The 463-nt window shown below is 36.9% G+C and overlaps 1 protein-coding gene across 1 annotated transcript in view; it reads right to left on the bottom strand.

Annotated features, from left to right (window-relative positions):
- LOC106868315 (uncharacterized) overlaps positions 1-409 on the bottom strand; it is a 33,088-nt gene extending 32,679 nt beyond the window's left edge. The window contains exon 1 of the mRNA XM_014913506.2: positions 101-409. Within this exon, the coding sequence (XP_014768992.1) occupies positions 101-132 (32 nt within the window). The 5' untranslated portion in view covers positions 133-409. The remainder of the gene's footprint in view (positions 1-100) is intronic.
- Between the last annotated feature and the right edge of the window lie 54 nt (positions 410-463).

The raw sequence follows: 463 nt of genomic DNA on the forward strand, positions 1-463 counted from the left end.
TATATATATATATATATATATATATATATATATGTAGATGTTAAGGTAGGAAAAAAAATTTACATTGTAATTAATCGATGAATTTGAAAAGTAAACTCACTGATTCTGTGTAAGCAATGCCGAAGATGCCATCGTGTGATTGGAGTGTTTTCAGAATGGTTGGGTTAACAGAAAGACAAGTCAGGCATCGAAGAAAGACTAATTCGGCCTATCAACAGGCCTCTTCTGCTTTGGGTAATCGACTGGGGGAGTTCTTATAGTTGTTCCAGTTATGGTTGTTCAAACAAGAGGAACGGGGTTAACATATATACATATAAACACACCCGTTCTAACGATTGATGATATCGTTGTCCAGTAAAGACAACGCCAGTCATGTCTACTGCTGCTGAGTAACGCATGCGTGTTCCAACTGATATCAACGTCCGGTTAAAGAACATTAACCCATGGTTATTTAATACGCACT

This window comes from Octopus bimaculoides, chromosome 5 (assembly GCF_001194135.2).
Source record: "Octopus bimaculoides isolate UCB-OBI-ISO-001 chromosome 5, ASM119413v2, whole genome shotgun sequence".
NCBI classification, from domain to species: Eukaryota; Metazoa; Mollusca; class Cephalopoda; order Octopoda; family Octopodidae; genus Octopus; species Octopus bimaculoides.